The 12,941-nt window shown below is 31.8% G+C and overlaps 1 protein-coding gene across 1 annotated transcript in view; it reads left to right on the top strand.

The window, feature by feature from the left end:
• The window catches only part of LOC149775563 (E3 ubiquitin-protein ligase Bre1-like), a 95,099-nt gene that overhangs the window by 29,378 nt on the left and 52,780 nt on the right, over window positions 1-12,941 (top strand). Inside the window, exons 8-9 of the mRNA XM_089944196.1 lie at window positions 4,584-4,709; window positions 7,721-7,894. Of these exons, the coding sequence (XP_089800322.1) occupies window positions 4,584-4,709; window positions 7,721-7,894 (300 nt within the window). The remainder of the gene's footprint in view (window positions 1-4,583; window positions 4,710-7,720; window positions 7,895-12,941) is intronic.

The raw sequence follows: 12,941 nt of genomic DNA on the forward strand, positions 1-12,941 counted from the left end.
AATCTACATCTTAATCTGCTATTTAGTGTGATTAAAATCTAGATCTTAATCTGCTCTTTAGTGTGATTAAAATCTAGATCTTAATTTGCTTTTTAGTGTGATTAAAATCTAGATCTTAATCTGCTTTTTAGTGTGATTAAAATCTAGATCTTAATCTGCTATTTAGTGTGATTAAAATCTAGATCTTAATTTGCTATTTAGTGTGATTAAAATCTAGATCTTAATCTGCTAATACAGGTGATCAAAATCTTCATCTTAATCTGCTTTTTAGTGTGATTTAAATCTAGATCTTAATCGGCTATTTAGTGTGATTAAAATCTACATCTTAATCGGCTATTTAGTGTGATTAAAATCAAGATCTTAATCTGCTATTTAGTGTGATTAAAATCTAGATCTTAATCTGCTCTTTAGTGTGATTAAAATCTGGATCTTAATTTGCTTTTTAGTGTGATTAAAATCTAGATCTTAATCTGCTTTTTAGTGTGATTAAAATCTAGATCTTAATCTGCTATTTAGTGTGATTAAAATCTACATCTTAATCTGCTATTTAGTGTGATTAAAATCTAGATCTTAATCTGCTCTTTAGTGTGATTAAAATCTAGATCTTAATTTGCTTTTTAGTGTGATTAAAATCTAGATCTTAATCTGCTTTTTAGTGTGATTAAAATCTAGATCTTAATTTGCTATTTAGTGTGATTAAAATCTAGATCTTAATCTGCTATTTAGTGTGATTAAAATCTAGATCTTAATCTGCTAATACAGGTGATCAAAATCTTCATCTTAATCTGCTATTTAGTGTGATTAAAATCTACATCTTAATCTGCTATTTAGTGTGATTAAAATCTGGATCTTAATTTGCTTTTTAGTGTGATTAAAATCTAGATCTTAATCTGCTTTTTAGTGTGATTAAAATCTAGATCTTAATCTGCTATTTAGTGTGATTAAAATCTAGATCTTAATTTGCTATTTAGTGTGATTAAAATCTAGATCTTAATCTGCTAATACAGGTGATCAAAATCTTCATCTTAATCTGCTTTTTAGTGTGATTAAAATCTAGATCTTAATCGGCTATTTAGTGTGATTAAAATCTACATCTTAATCGGCTATTTAGTGTGATTAAAATCAAGATCTTAATCTGCTATTTAGTGTGATTAAAATCTACATCTTAATCTGCTCTTTAGTGTGATTAAAATCTGGATCTTAATTTGCTTTTTAGTGTGATTAAAATCTAGATCTTAATCTGCTTTTTAGTGTGATTAAAATCTAGATCTTAATCTGCTATTTAGTGTGATTAAAATCTACATCTTAATCTGCTATTTAGTGTGATTAAAATCTAGATCTTAATCTGCTATTTAGTGTGATTAAAATCTAGATCTTAATTTGCTATTTAGTGTGATTAAAATCTAGATCTTAATCTGCTATTTAGTGTGATTAAAATCTAGATCTTAATCTGCTAATACAGGTGATCAAAATCTTCATCTTAATCTGCTTTTTAGTGTGATTAAAATCTAGATCTTAATCGGCTATTTAGTGTGATTAAAATCTAGATCTTAATCGGCTATTTAGTGTGATTAAAATCTACATCTTAATCGGCTATTTAGTGTGATTAAAATCAAGATCTTAATCTGCTATTTAGTGTGATTAAAATCTACATCTTAATCTGCTATTTAGTGTGATTAAAATCTAGATCTTAATCTGCTCTTTAGTGTGATTAAAATCTAGATCTTAATCTGCTCTTTAGTGTGATTAAAATCTACATCTTAATCTGCTGTTTAGTGTGATTAAAATCTAGATCTTAATTTGCTTTTTAGTGTGATTAAAATCTAGATCTTAATCTGCTTTTTAGTGTGATTAAAATCTAGATCTTAATCTGCTATTTAGTGTGATTAAAATCTAGATCTTAATTTGCTATTTAGTGTGATTAAAATCTAGATCTTAATCTGCTATTTAGTGTGATTAAAATCTAGATCTTAATCTGCTAATACAGGTGATCAAAATCTTCATCTTAATCTGCTATTTAGTGTGATTAAAATCTACATTTTAATCTGCTATTTAGTGTGATTAAAATCTAGATCTTAATCTGCTCTTTAGTGTGATTAAAATCTGGATCTTAATTTGCTTTTTAGTGTGATTAAAATCTAGATCTTAATCTGCTTTTTAGTGTGATTAAAATCTAGATCTTAATCTGCTATTTAGTGTGATTAAAATCTAGATCTTAATTTGCTATTTAGTGTGATTAAAATCTAGATCTTAATCTGCTAATACAGGTGATCAAAATCTTCATCTTAATCTGCTTTTTAGTGTGATTAAAATCTAGATCTTAATCGGCTATTTAGTGTGATTAAAATCTACATCTTAATCGGCTATTTAGTGTGATTAAAATCAAGATCTTAATCTGCTATTTAGTGTGATTAAAATCTAGATCTTAATCTGCTCTTTAGTGTGATTAAAATCTGGATCTTAATTTGCTTTTTAGTGTGATTAAAATCTAGATCTTAATCTGCTTTTTAGTGTGATTAAAATCTAGATCTTAATCTGCTATTTAGTGTGATTAAAATCTACATCTTAATCTGCTATTTAGTGTGATTAAAATCTAGATCTTAATCTGCTATTTAGTGTGATTAAAATCTACATCTTAATCTGCTATTTAGTGTGATTAAAATCTAGATCTTAATCTGCTATTTAGTGTGATTAAAATCTAGATCTTAATTTGCTATTTAGTGTGATTAAAATCTAGATCTTAATCTGCTATTTAGTGTGATTAAAATCTAGATCTTAATCTGCTATTTAGTGTGATTAAAATCTAGATCTTAATCGGCTATTTAGTGTGATTAAAATCTACATCTTAATCGGCTATTTAGTGTGATTAAAATCAAGATCTTAATCTGCTATTTAGTGTGATTAAAATCTACATCTTAATCTGCTATTTAGTGTGATTAAAATCTAGATCTTAATCTGCTCTTTAGTGTGATTAAAATCTAGATCTTAATCTGCTCTTTAGTGTGATTAAAATCTACATCTTAATCTGCTGTTTAGTGTGATTAAAATCTAGATCTTAATCTGCTCTTTAGTGTGATTAAAATCTAGATCTTAATCTGCTCTTTAGTGTGATTAAAATCTACATCTTAATCTGCTATTTAGTGTGATTAAAATCTAGATCTTAATTTGCTATTTAGTGTGATTAAAATCTAGATCTTAATCTGCTATTTAGTGTGATTAAAATCTAGATCTTAATCTGCTATTTAGTGTGATTAAAATCTGCATCTTAATCTGCCATTTAGGGTGATCAGAATCTGCATCTGGTTTAATTACCACTTCATGATTATTGTACATTGATTGAACTACATTGAAATACAGCAGTGTAGAATTAAGGATTTGTTTGATGCTTAAAACATATTGCATCTATTAGTATTAGAAATAAAATGACCACTGTTAGCATTTGGGACATAAATCCTTTGTCTGGGGACATTTTGATGATGAAATTGGCAGCATAATCCACAATCAGCCTGAGATTGATACCCACTCTGCATGCTCCTTCCAATATATTTGACTGGTGAGCAGAGAGATTTGGCTGCTATTCTGGTTGACTATCCTTAGCATATATGCAATGATTGTGTTCATTCCAGGAATGAAAGGGTGGAATCCAGGAGCCCCTCACTTAGGGTCGAAAATATCCTGTTTCTTGTCTGTGAAAATTTGAACACAAGTATCTCATTGTCAACCTTCACTATTGTGAGTCTTTTGTACCGTATTTCAAATTCCTTATGTTCAAGTATGATTCCCTTTAGAATTTATAACGTAAAAATCAGTAAGACAATTTTGTTAGCCAGTGTTTGGGGTGCACTCAATTCAGTAAGTCCAAAATCAGCTCTAACACACTTTTAACTTAATATTCACTGGTGTCTTTCTTGTGTGCCCTTTGGGTCCCATAAAGGCAAGTTTCTTGCCCCAAAGGTGAAAATGAAGGGTCTGTGGTGCGATGACACAGTCTGAATTTAACTCTGGATTTACATTTTATTGACACATCAGGACATACATGGCCGTTTGAGATACTGGGAAGTTTGTACAAGTGTAAAGATTGAAAATTTAGAGGTTAAAAATGGGAAACATTTTTGGGGAGTCCAATCTTATTAAATAAAGGTAATATGTTTTCTCTTAGAAAATAAAAACAAAAGGTAAAATGTTACAATTCTGTGAAATTTGTTTAAAATTTAACAAAAAAGATGAAATCCTTTCAAATATAGGATCAAAACTTTGATATACAAACTGCATTCTTTTAAGCAAGTTCAAGAATTTTTCTGGCATTTACATCATCAAAAACCTGCTTCTCTGAGTGGGCATTATGTGTCAGTGTAGAAGATTATAGACTTGACTGCTCCAAAGTAAAGCTAACTGGGACTTTACCTTACAAATTTGCCATTCATTTGCCCATAGACCAGTAAACTTGAAAACAAAATTATAAAGGACTGCACACCCATAGACTGGCAGACTCTAAGAATATTGTTTCTTCCAAAATTGTGGAGAATATAAGATGTATCTCATTTATGAATTTGGCTTACAGTGGCATTTAAATGTTATTACAGTTTGAGGAGATCTTGGCTGACCTGGAAGAGCAGAGAGAACTAGCCACCAACAGAATGGTAGAGCTGGAGAAACTGAACAAAGAACACCAAGAGGCACTCAAACAGATTGAGCAGCTGAAACTGGATGTAAGAATTTTTTCTCAGAAAATTTAGAATTATAGTGATATTGATGGAGTTTATGTCAAAAATCGAGTTGATGAAGCAAATGACAGCAGTGCTGACAGTGTTTGTGTCAATAAAATGAGTTGGTTGATGGAAATGACATAGTGGTGCTGATGCTGTTTGTGTCAATAAAATGAGTTGGTGATGCAAGCAACATTTAGACTGTTATGTCTGTAGTCACTGGTTGGTGGTATTTACATCATTGCAGATGTTAAAATTTTTGCATTAAACAGCGTTGACATTTTGTGTTTGCCAACATTCTAGTTAAACAACATTAAAATGTTTGTATGGCTAGTGTTAGTGGTTTTAGTTTCATTTTGATTATCACTACTCCTGAATGGATGGTCATATCTGCTTGGGGTTTTCGCTGAAAGACTCATTGTGATGTCTAGTAGGTCCTGAATGAAAACAAGGCAGATCTGACATCCAGTTTGGCAGCCATCTTGAAAATCTTTTTATTGCTCCCCCCTCTAATCGGATGGTCATATCAACGTATGGTTTTCATTAAAAACTTATGATGTCTAGTTGGACTTAATGAAACTGGTGCCAATCTGACAGGCACTGCAGCAGCCACAGCAGCCATCTTGAAAAACTTGTTTTTGCTAATCCCCCAGAATGAAAAGTAAGATTGCTATAGGTTTTTTTACCAGAAGATTTCATATTTGGTCCTAAATGAAATGTGTGTTGCATGCACATCCAGTATGTCTACCACTGTGGTCCTCTTAAAAATCTTGTTTTTTGCCAATCCTCCTGAAGGGATGCTCATACCTACATTGGGCGTTTACTACAGTGGTCCCCCTCATCAACAACTACCTCCTTTACACATATTGTTTTCATGGCACTGATGAGTTTGTGTACAAAAGTACCCCTCATTGCAGCCAGCCTTTTAGGCCGTAAGTTTAAAATTTACCACTCACAAGCAGAAAATTCATACTTTAGAAGCAATGGTTATTCTTATTAACAATGGGAAGAGTTACGTAATTCTTGCTGAAATATTTGATACTGGAAAGACTAGAAAGAAAAGCATAATAATAAATGTGGAGAATATTCTGCAACAGTTAGAAAATGGAGAAAATAAAAAGAGAATGATTCTAAGTGGCAAGTGATGTTTGTATCAGGATTTTGATGACAAGGTTTTTGATGGTTTTGCAATGCACATGCCAACAACATACCACACGGATTTCATGCATAAGAATCAAGAACTATTAAATTATGTTCACATGAAATAAATCTGTTATTAGGACAAGAAGAACTTTTTGATAATTTATTTTACTGTTAAATGATTATATTAAATAGTTTGAAGTTACATTTAGCCTTCTTTCTTCATACACGTGTACTTCTCACAAATATAGTACCCCCTCTGTAAAGGCTACCCTTTTATAAGACCTCTTTCTGGGTATAGAAATGGTGGCTATATAAGTGGGGGACCACTGTAAATGACTTCTTATGATGTTTAGTTACTTCTCAATGAAAATGGTGCTGCTCCATAGCTGCCGAGTGTCCTGTTTTTATCGTATTTTGACCCTGAATATTGTTTCTTGCTAAAAAATACGTTTTTTTAATACATAAAAAAATAATTAAAAAGTTCCTTGCAATTGTCACTGTAGAACATGCACATGGATCCATTCTGATAGAAATGTATCGCATGTATATAGGAATAGAGTTCTTAAATATGATTGGTTCATTTGAAATTGTGGTTACCATGCCTGTCTTTATCTGCAATATTGGATTTCATAAACAGTTGCTGCTATCAATGTATCTTGTCTTTGTAATATTCAACTTCTAATCATATCAAAAAGGAAAGCTGAATATTCAGAATTTTCTCCATAAAAGACAAGAGAACAGAACTGGAAGGACAAATGTGCAGTCTTGTTTAGATTTGTGAAACTCGCTAGTAAAGGAGAAAACTTTATATGTTTTGCAAATTGTGTAATATGATTTTGCTATTGGGCATGGAGGTGCTCATGACATACAAGAGCATGAAAAAGCTAATAAACATCACCTTGCTGCTTCATCATCAACAACTTAGCCTGAACTTATGACATATATAAATACAAGAGAGAACCTTGATGTAATTCAATCAAAATTCAGTTAAATTTCTTTTAGAAATGAACCTTCCTCTTTCAGTTACTAATGTTGTTGGCGATTTATTTAGCACATTTTCCACACAGTAAAATCACAGAGGATTACTCGTGTGCTAGAACAAGAACAGTTCAGTAAGAAAATCGCACAGAATTCATATCATCCATGAAAGACAGAACATTGGAATCAATAGTGATTGAAGCCTCTGTCTGAGTGTGTGTTACACTCTTGCACCTTTTAAATAGGCCATTGAATGGAACAGAGTGCTTTCAGAAGGTGCAAGAGTGCAACAAATGCCTTAGACAAAACATTGTTATACATTGTGTCAGGGAGGTGCATGATTGCCTTGGACAAAACATTGTTGGTAGCATACATTGTGTCAGGGAGGAGGTGCAGATACACCTTCTCTGTGGATATCTGGAACCTCCTCGAATGACCATTCTCACTTCTGAATCCACTATATTCCAGGCACAAGGAATATCCTAGCAGACAGCCTGTCCATACTGGGCTGTGAGGTCTTCACAGAACGGTCTCTGCATCAGTCAGTATGATAGGCATTGTTTCAACAGCGGGGAGGCCAGTAATCAACTTGTTTGCTATGAGAATGAACAAGATCCCTCCTTATGCCACTCTAGTTCCAGATATAAGGGCCTGGATAATTGACAACTTAGTCTAAAGTGGGATCGTCTGTATGCTTATGCCTTCCCACTTTAAAGAATAATTCTGTCGGTTATTGTCCAAGTCCATTTCTTAGCTCACCTTGACTGTGTCTCCTCCCCTTATCCTAAACCAGTCTTAAATTTGTGGAATGTTTTTATGTTGACTGTTTAGAATATCTTTGTTGATGTTTAAGTTTTTGTTTTGATTGTAATAGTTCCCTTTCTTTTTGCTAGCTTCAGCACATTCCTGAGAGCGTGATAGTGGAGACAACTGAGTACAAGTGCCTTCAGTCACAGTTTTCAGTACTTTATAATGAGTGTCTAACAATCAGGACACAACTAGATGAGGCACGGAATCTTCTCTCTGCCAACAAAAATACCCACCTCAGACAAATTGAACAAATGGAGGTTTGTATATAATATCTCTCCGTAAATTCTTTCATTTCCTTGTGCAATACATCAAAATTAATTAAGAAAAGTGTGGGCAGAATAATTGTTCCTATTAAATTTTAATGTTGTCAAACAATAATTCTTTTGCATCAGTAATATAATTTAGAAACTCTTGTACAGAAATATTCCTATAAAATTTTAATATTGTCGAATAATATTTCTATTGCCTGTCAGTAAAATAAATAAGAAAAGTGTACTGAAATATTATTCCTTTAAATTTTCATAATTTTTTTGCCGAACAATATTTCTGTTAAAATGCATTAAAATAATTAAGAAACTTGTGTGCAGAAATATTATTCCTATAAAATATTAATATTACCAAACAGTATTGCTAGAGAGTAAAATTTATGTTACGCTTGAACTGAATTTACAAACTTTGCATGGACTTATAATATGCTGTAAAATGTGTATTTATTCAACATGGATAGAAATGCTTGTTAGGGCTATTCCATTTTTTAATATATGCCAGGGTACTCCGATTACCCAAAGAGTTGAATATGAAAACAGTATAAAATTCTAAATGCATCAATGGGTTACTATTCTGTATTAAAAGTGCCTTCCCTGGGTCCAATTTATATTTTACTTGAACAGCCAAAATGCACACATGTAAATAAAACTTCCCTGAGTTCCATGTATATTTTACTGGAACAAACCCTAGCTAAATGCATAGAACTGGAAATGTTGTTGGATATTATTTTATTTCAACATTCAGTAATTGCAGTAGAGCTTTTACATGACTTATGTCATGCATACTTATAATGTAAAGTCAGTGGTACAATATGGTTTGGTACAGCATGGTTTTGGTACAATATGGTTGCCATGGAACTTTGATGGGACATAGTATTCATGCATTGAGAATCTTGGAGGACAAGATTATCACACACAGATAATCTTTGTACCATAGAATCACAATTACTGTGTTTAACAAGGAATGGATTAAATGGGTAGGAACTGTAATTGTCAGATCTAGATTAAATTAGTAAAGATAAAATATGCCCCTCTCTCTTCCTTAAATATGTATTTGATTTTTATCTAGAATGGCTTTTAATAAAGGAAATTTCCAATTAAATAGCCATGGTTTACTTAATCGTGGATTATGGATATATTTTGCCTATTGCCAGTAAATATATATCCTAAATTGTGCATTTGCACACAGTGTACATAATAATCAATGATAAGACATGTAAAACTTGATTTTTGTTTTGAAACAATGGTGCTTATATTCCCTTTTTTCCTTTAAAACCTTTTGATATGTTTTACTATCAAAATCTTGTATTTCTTGCCTGTATAGCCCTAGAAAAGGTACTTTATTTATTCCTTGCCTTATTCACCCGAGAAAAGACATCTATATATTTTTGCTCAAATTGCCCAGAAAGACACTTTCTATATTTCTTGATCATTTTTTATCACAAAAATGCAGTGCGTACAATGTTGATACTCTATATAGAGAAAAATTAAAAATGTTCAAAACACCAGCGACAAAAGCTGTTTTGTTTATGCATCATTTGAGGGAAAAATATTCCAAAGGGTTGTTCCAGTAAATCATACATGGGACCTAGGGAAGACAACTTTAATGTGGGGTACTCACCCATAGATGCAGTTTAGAATTTTCTTATCATTTTAATGTGAACTGTGTGAAATCAAAGAACCCTAGCATATATTTTTTTTTTAATGCCTTCCCTGGGTACCATGTATTTTTAAATGGAAAAGCCCTTATGATGACGATTAATCCTAAAATTTGATAAATTTCCATCACTTTTAAGAGAGAGTACAATAGCTGCCATCCATACAGCATGCGAGGCACTTGTTAAACATATCGCAGAGTTTAATTGCTTAAACAACCAAGGATATCAGTTTTGATTGATTTGTTTTCAAGATGATGTTTGAACAGGCACTGGTTTCTTATGTTTATCAAATGGGCCTCCAGAATGGATAGAATGAAAAAATAAATTACAGTAAGACAGAGTTATCTCGTTTTCCTTTTTTTAATAAAAATTAAATACATGTTATTTATCCCTAAGCTCCTGTATAGTCAGTGGTTAATATAATGAGGAAATAGCTCTAGATTTAATTTTTGGACAAACTCATGCCATGTTAATGCATTTATTTCCCATGAGTATTGAAATTTATGAAGTTTGTATTTTCAAACCCTTGTATTTCAAATAAACAAGGTCATATGGCATTAAATTTTAAGTTGTCATGGTAACATTTGTCTTGCAAGCATTTAAACATTGACTAAACCTTGAAAAGACATTTTAAAAATCTGTTCATGTTAGCATGAATAATTAACAAGAAAATCAACAAAAAATTTGGTGCCAAAAATGTCAGAAATGTTTTACATGTGCATCAATTTAGAGTCCATGCACAGAAATAATTCAAATACATTCACACATGCATGCTTATCACCAAGCATGCACACACATATGCACATATGAGTCCAGGGACAGAAAAACTTTTTAAAAGAGGTTGTTTACTCAAGGATAAGGAGAATTTGGTACCAGTGGTGAGGCACACAGTCAAATTGTTTATAATGTGATTTTGAAAAAATTTGGTTCAGCGATGCTCAACCATCTCACCCAATTTTGACAATCCACAGGCACATATATGCAACACATATATACATTTAAAGCTATAAGGGAAAAGAAGCTATTTATGTGACATTTAAAATCCAGCAGCTGAACACTGGCAAAAATGCAAAAGATCCACCAGTTTTTTATTAATATGGCCATTGTTTTACTTCTCTCACTTGCACACACACACACACACACACACACACACGTACACATGAATGGTCATGAGCAGAATATTTGTACTAATCAACATCAGGAAACAGTTTAATGGTAAGCAGTAATGAGCTAGATAATGACAGATTTAAAGCAACCAGGCTCAAATTAAGTGATGATTGGTAGTAGTCATGCACTTTACCTCTACACCACTTGGGTTCCTTACAAATCACGACAGGCAAATTATTAAATGTAGATAGCATATTGCCATGTTAGGTTCTTTTGCATTAAAATCAATTATGTTTGAAAATTCTGTTTTCCCATTAAAAATTCAAAATATATAAAATGTTTTATACACATCTTTGAAGTACAAGTGGGGTAAAATTCATTAGAGTACAGTATAATCCCTTTGTTTGATAACTACTTCATTTTAGTTTGTTTTCCATATTTTTTTCAGCAATGAATTCAGTGAAGTTGTTTACTGAAGTAATGCATCAAATTGAACTTGTGTTGCATTTCAGATTTGTTTAATGCTGATTTCTCTACTTTCATATATAGCATGTGTATGATTCACATTATTTCATAACCTGAAAAAATTTGTCAGAGTTCAAGATTGTGAATTCATACAAGAGTAGAATATGTCTACAAAACAAATTCAAACAATAAATGCTTATAAAAATGATCATGGTAAGGAAAAGATACGTTGTAATCATTATTTCCATCATCATTCTTTATCTTTTAGACCCCCTTAGTAAAATAATACCATAACCTGCAATTTGTTTGATGTTGTTGTGGGTTGGCTTCTTTCTTCTGTTATTAACTACCCTCATCCCAACATTCAGAATGTCCAAAAAATGCTATCAGAAAAAGGCTATGAATACACATGACAGGGGATATTTGAATGTCATTTATTTTTCAAAGAAAGTATTTTGAATTTTTTGCCCCTGTGTTGAGGGACATAAGGGGTGTACACTTGGTTGGTCTTCATTTTGTCTGTTCCTTAAGGAGGGGCACAAACAAGAAGACATTTGAAATTTGCAGATGTGTTTTCATAATGTGTTCTTCTAAAGAATGAAACTTGTTCTCAATTTTGCCGGTAGTTTTTGAGGTCTTCAGAGATGTAGAAATAAGGCGAAATTTGCAGCTTTGATGAACATATGCCTATTTACTTAAAAACAAAATTAAATTTTTATTTCAGTGTTTAATATACCATGTGTACATATTGTGGATATAGTCATTGTGACATATATCAGAATCATTTTATGCATTCATTGTAGCAGAAACATCAGTTTGAATGTAGTAATTACCTGACTATTATAGAAATGCGAGGTACCAACGAACCGTAACAAGCTTAACATTTTTTTGTTTTTCAAATGGTCCACATGCGACAGCCGTGTGATATTCTAATGAAAGGTTATGTACAACATACTTTTATTTTCTGTGAAAATATGACATAGTTTGTTGCAGTAATTTACACAAAAAAACTCCAGTTGTTGCACAAAATAGCCATTTTGTAACCAAGTGTGACATGAGCACTTGCCTATGACATCAAATCAAATAATTTTAAAAAATCATTTGCAATTTTATGTTTTCCAAATGTTGATGAATTTTTACCATGGTATTATTGGATAAAGAACTTTCTTGAAAATTCCTTAATTTTGGGGCCAAAAAGAGGCTATATAGTACCTACCTGTTTAAATATTGTTTTCGTGTTTCACATACCAAGGTACCAACTTGGTGTTCAGAAGACGATTGCTAATAACAAGATCATATCGCAGTATAATGTAGTGTCTTTATTATAAAATTCTGTACAATTATTGATGGCATAGATCTCACATTTCACAACATTTTCATGTTATTGATGGCATAGATCTCACATTTCACAACATTTTCCTATTATTGATGGCATAGATCTCACATTTCACAACATTTTCATATTAATGATGGCATAGATCTCACATTTCACAACATTTTCATGTTATTGATGGCATAGATCTCACATTTCACAACATTTTCCTATTATTGATGGCAGATCTCACATTTCACAACATTTTCATGTTATTGATGGCATAGATCTCACATTTCACAACATTTTCATGTTATTGATGGCATAGATCTCACATTTCACAACATTTTCATGTTATTGATGGCATAGATCTCACATTTCACAACATTTTCATGTTATTGATGGCATAGATCTCACATTTCACAACATTTTCATGTTATTGATGGCATAGATCTCACATTTCACAACATTTTCATATTATTGATTATATAAGGAC

This window comes from Sinohyriopsis cumingii, chromosome 19, assembly GCF_028554795.1.
Source record: "Sinohyriopsis cumingii isolate HCF-2022 chromosome 19, ASM2855479v2, whole genome shotgun sequence".
Classification (NCBI taxonomy): domain Eukaryota; kingdom Metazoa; phylum Mollusca; class Bivalvia; order Unionida; family Unionidae; genus Sinohyriopsis; species Sinohyriopsis cumingii.